Source organism: Cricetulus griseus, assembly GCF_003668045.3.
Source record: "Cricetulus griseus strain 17A/GY chromosome 1 unlocalized genomic scaffold, alternate assembly CriGri-PICRH-1.0 chr1_0, whole genome shotgun sequence".
Lineage (NCBI taxonomy): Eukaryota > Metazoa > Chordata > Mammalia > Rodentia > Cricetidae > Cricetulus > Cricetulus griseus.
In genome coordinates this window covers 71,825,741-71,831,284 of record NW_023276806.1, presented here as the reverse complement: position 1 = coordinate 71,831,284, position 5,544 = coordinate 71,825,741, and the positions used below count along the sequence as shown (strand labels likewise).

At 40.2% G+C, this 5,544-nt stretch overlaps 1 protein-coding gene across 1 annotated transcript; it reads right to left on the bottom strand.

The window, feature by feature from the left end:
- Positions 1-527: 527 nt before the first annotated feature.
- LOC103163419 (glyceraldehyde-3-phosphate dehydrogenase-like) lies at positions 528-845 on the bottom strand. Its single transcript, XM_035451677.1, has one exon. The coding sequence runs from the start codon at positions 843-845 to the stop codon at positions 528-530; it is 318 nt and encodes a 105-aa protein (XP_035307568.1).
- Between the last annotated feature and the right edge of the window lie 4,699 nt (positions 846-5,544).

Here is a 5,544-nt window from a genome sequence, read left to right as displayed (position 1 = left end):
CAATTAAAATAATAAAAGAAACATTTATACTAGACTCAGCAATATGGATGAATCTCCAAATTTAAAGAACGCCAGTGAAATAAAACAAGTCTATCATTCCATATGAACCTGTGTGTATTTCTTTGTAAGTTTCCTTTTAACAGAAAGATAAGGGGATCAAATTTGATTCTGAATTTGGGGTGACTGCACTTTCAGCCATGCTGCAAAATCTGAGAGAACCTTCTAGTGATTATGCACTCATTTGGCTTAGCTAATCTTGTTGAAATGTCATTTATCTTTCATGCATTCATTCCTTTCCATGTCTTCCATAAAATAAGTATTCTTTTTTTTTTGATGGGTACAGTGAACTTTTTTGGTGGTATTCAAGAGAGTAGGCCTCCCTAAGCCCCTCCTTATTCTGGGGGTCTGGGATGGAAACTGTGAGGGAGATGATCAGTGTGGAGGTTGTTGGACAGGGACTGCTCAGCAGCCAGGGCCTCTCTCTTGCTCGAGTCCTTGCTGGGGGTGGATGATCCAGGGTAGGCTTCTTACTCCTTGGAGGCCATATAGGCCATGAGGTCTACCACCCTGTTGCTGTAGCTGAATTCATTGTCATACCAAGAAATGAGCTTTACAAAGTTGTCATTGAGAGCAATGCCAGCCCCAGCATCAAAGGTGGAAGAGTGGGAGTCACTGTTGAAGTTGCAGGAGACAACCTGGTCCTCGGTGTAGCCCAGGATGCCCTTCAGTGGGCCCTGGGATGCCTGCTTCACCACTTTCTTGATGTCTTCATACTTGGCAGCTTTCTCCAGGCGATATGTCAGATACACTACGGGCACATTGGGGACAGGAACACGGAAGGCCATGCAAGTCAGCTTCCCATTTAGCTCTGGGGATACAGGGATGGTGTTCTGAGCCAACTAGCAAAGAAATTAGTCATGTGAGATCAATAGATTCATTATGCAAATAATTATAAAATAATGATATTCTAGTTACAAATAACAATAATGACATTAAAATGTTCTAGTGTGGAGAGTTTTGAGAGCTTTCTGGGTGGTATTAACTACAAAGTATGAGCATTGTTTGTCACTGACCCTGCATGGAGAGATCTCCACCTGAGTCAAGAAAGCTGTGTCAGTCTTTAGACACCTATGCTCAAGTGGTCCTTACCCAAATCCTTCCCTTTTCCTTTACCTCTTTCTGGTATGAACCAGTATATACCCAGGTTCTGACCCTTATCTTCTATGTCCTCTTTGAGACTGCTGCCTTGGAATTGCCTGTCTGAGCATGTAACTTCAGTTTTAGGCTTTACCAGGTGCATATTCATTTTCTAGGTCTCCACAAGTAGGAATGTTTATTTGTTTAAAGCCATGAGGTTTCAGCCAGGTGGTGGTGGTGCATGCCTTTAATTCCAGCACTTGGGAAGCAGAGGAAGGTAGATCTCTGTAAGTTCAAGACCAGTCTGGTCTACAAGAACTAATTCCAGGACAGGCTCCAAAGCTACACTGAGAAACCCTGTCTTCAGACCTTGAAAGAACAGTAATCACTTCATATGGAAAAACAAATACCCAGGAGAGCCAAAACAATCCTGTACAATAAAGGAACTTCTGGAGGCATCACCATCCCTGACTTCAAGCTCTGTTATAGAGCCATAGTCCTGAAAACAGCTTGGTATTGGCACAAAAATAGACAGGTAGACCAATGCAATCAAATTGAAAACCCTTATATTAACCAACACACCTACAGACACTTGATTTTTGACAAAGAAGCTAAAATTATACAATGGAAAAAAGAAAGCATCTTCCACAAATGGTGCTGGCATAACTGGATTCAGACATGTAGAAGATTGCAGATGGATCCATATCTATCACCATGCACAAAACTTAAGTCCAAATTGATCAAAGACCTCAACATAAATTCAGCCAAACTAAACTTCCTAGAAGAGAAGGTAGGTGGTACCCTCCAACGAATTGGTACAGGAGACTATTTCCTGAACATAACACAAGTAACATAAACATTGAGATCGACAATTAATAAATGAGACCTCCTGAAACTGAGAAGCTTCTGTAAGGCAAAGGACACAGCAAGACAAAATGCCAGCCCACAGAATGGGAAAAGATATCCACCAACCCCACATCTGACAGAGGGCAGATTACCAAAATATACAAAGAACTCAAAAAGCTAGACATCAAAACACTGAACAATGCAATTAAAAAGTGGAGTGCAGAACTAAATAGAGAATTCTCAACAGAGGAGTCTAAAATGGCTGAAAAACACTTAAGAAAGTATTCAACATCCTTAGCCATCAGGGAAATGCAAATCAAAACAATTCTGGGATACCATCTTACTCCTGTCAGAATGACTAAAATCAATAACACCAATGACAGTCTCTGCTGGAGAGGATGTGGAGAAAGAGGAACACTTCCTCCATTGCTGGTGGGAGTGCAAACTTGTACAACTACTTGGGAAATCAGTATGGCAGTTTCTCAGGAAAATGGGAATCAGTCTACCTCAAGATCCAGCAATTCCTCACTTGGATATATACCCAAAGAATGCACATTCATACAATAAGGACATATGTTCAACTATGTTCATAGAGCATTAGTTGTAATAGCCAGAACCTGGAAGCAAACTAGATGCCCCTCAACTAAAGAATGGATATAGAAAATGTGGTACATTCACACAATGGAGTACTACTCAGCAGAAAAAAAAATGGAATCTTGAAATTTGTAGGGAATGGATGGAACTAGAAGAAACCATCCTGAGTGAGGTAACCCAGTCACAAAAAAGACAAACATGGTATGTACTCATACATGATTTTTAGACATAGAGCAAAGGATTACCAGTCTACAATCCACACTGCCAGAGGAGCTAGGAAATAAGGAGGACCCCAAGAGAAGATTGCATGGTGCCTTGAAAAAGGGGAGGGGGACAAGAACCCCTGAGCAAAGAGGGAGCACTGGGGGGTAGAGGAAGGATGTGGGAGGGGAAAAAGAGGAAGGGGAGCAGAACAAGAGGACTGAGACAGGGGAGGAAAAGAGGAGGGCAAGAAAGGAGAGCACAATAGACTTTGAGATTCCATTCCCTATGGAAGGACACTATTGCAGCCCAGATACAGCAAGGAGGGACTAGGGCCTCCCCCAAATGATATGAGGGACTTTGAAGATCCCCCGTGGAGGGCATCACTATCCTTGGGGAGGAGTTGGGGGATGGGTTGGGGGTTTGGTGGGGAAGATGGGAGGATGAGAGGGTGAGGAAATGGGGGGGGATATGTAAATATGAGTAGCAATTAAAGAATTTAAAAAATTAAAAGAAACCACGAGCTTGTAATGAGATTAGCATAACTTTGTTTCTGTGCATGATGGTGTCCAAGAACACTCGGGAGGTTGAGGCAGGAGGACCCAGAGTTAAGGTAACCCTTGGCTGGATAGAAAATTCCAAGTAGTCTAAATGAGATCCTCTCCAAACCATAAACCACAGAACAAAATAGACTTACAGACAAAATATATTCAATGATAATGCTAATTCATTGATGCCAACTATTAAAATACCAGACTAGTTTTTACTATTGTTTTGATTTTTTGACATAGACTTCTACTCTGTAGGCCAAGCTGACCTCAAACTTGAAATAATTCCTGTCTCCTGAATATTGAAATTACAGATGTGCATCACTGTTCCTACTTAAATCTTTGAAATTTATTTAAAAACTGCATTTGTCACAATTCTGCAGATTAAAACAGCGGAAATCAACACCAACAGGCCTTGGTCCAGAGAGGGCTGACCTTTGAATATAAAATGGCAACTTAATGCTACATTTTCACAGCAAGGAAGAACACTGTGTCCTCTTGAAGCCCCTTTCATAATAGCAGAAACCCTCAATACCCAGTCACCTTTGCATATTGCCACATTGGCCATTAAATTTCAACATCTGAAGCTTGGTGGGAACACATGCAATAACTGAAGATGGTAACAACACAACTACAAACAATTACTATGATTAGTAAAATTGCTTAAATAATAGGCATAAGTTTTGTATAGAAATGTTTTCTATCATGTACTCACTTTGTAGGTTGGTTTTTATCAACTTCCCTAGACATATCTGGGAAGAAAGGGACTCTTAATTGAGAAAATGCCTCTACAAGATTGGTCTGTGAGCAAGTCTGTGGGGGCATTGTCTTAATTAATGATTGACATGGGAGGACTCATCCCACAGGGGACAATGCCACACCTGGGCAGGTGGGTCCCATTGGCATAGGAAAATAAGCAGAGCAAGCCATGAGTAGCACGCTCAGTAAGTAAGAAGCAATCTGCCATAGCTTCGGCCTCAAGTCCTGCCTCCAGGGCCCTACCTTGTGTTCCTGTCCTGACTTCCCTGGGCAATGAACTACAAGCTGTAAAATGAAATAAACACTTTTCTCCTGAAGTATCCTTTAGTCATGATATTTTGTCATAGCAATAGAAAACTAACTAAGGCATGATTCTTGTTTCCTAAAGATACACTCTGACAAAATGACTCCCAGAGATACATCTTTTAAGAAAAATGTATGTGTGACAAATACATTTAGGGTAGTAATTATTTACCTAGATTTTCAGTATAGTAACAATTATACTGATCCTCATTAGGATCTTCATGAATATTCCTACATCTAATTCTGAACTGCAAAGCAAAACACTGAAAAGTAAATATAGAGTTATTATCTTAGTGACAAATCAGATTTGTTGGAGACTTGTGGAAGATCTGAGGTTATAAACAAATACGTACACCATCATCTGTACATTTGTGAGACTTTCTGTGCCTTTGACAGAAAATATTGAGGAGATTGTTTAAACAGGGTTATCTTTTCAGGGCAAAAGTTTTTAATTTCTAATATATTTTGTTTTCTGGAACAAATGGCAGAAACAACCCTTGAGTGTCAAGCAGCTCACCTACATCTTGCTGTTACAGCTCTGCATGTGGTCATGTCCCTTAGCATCCAAACTTCATTGCACATTGTTTTGACGGATGATCTGATTGCATTTAAATATGCACTATGCATTCAACAGTCTTTTGTTTCCACTTCTTGACTACATTAGAAACAGGAGAATGACTTCCTTAGATAGAATAGAAATGATTGAATTGTAAGTGCTCCTCCAAGATCAGACATGGCCTCAAAGTGAAGTCAGTTTATTCTAGCCTAATAAATATGAATTATTTCTATCTAGGAGCTTTATAACTAGCTGTCACCTTTATTTACCAATCAGCTGGATTAAATAGGCTACATTCACCAAGAAACATTTTTAAACTGTGCATGTTTAAGTTATTTTGTTCATATTCCAAGGTACTGTCTCTTCTGTCCACATTCCACCCCACGCACAGCCTAGGAGCAGTTGCCTCTGTAGGGCAATGATGGAGGTGGGCATGCCATTTTCAAAGAACTTATTCCTATCTTTAGTGCTCCATGTGCAGAGACTTTGTGGTATTGGGTGACAGATCATGCTATGGAATATATGTACATATGTATGTATCAAATTTTGTGTTTTTAAATCATTCATATTACTTTCTGTGAGAAGTCAAGATTAGTAGTA

Excerpts from the sequence above, each read along its gene's own strand:
- LOC103163419 (XM_035451677.1), bottom strand. The coding sequence starts at position 845 with ATGGCCTTCCGTGTTCCTGTCCCCAATGTGCCCGTAGTGTATCTGACA.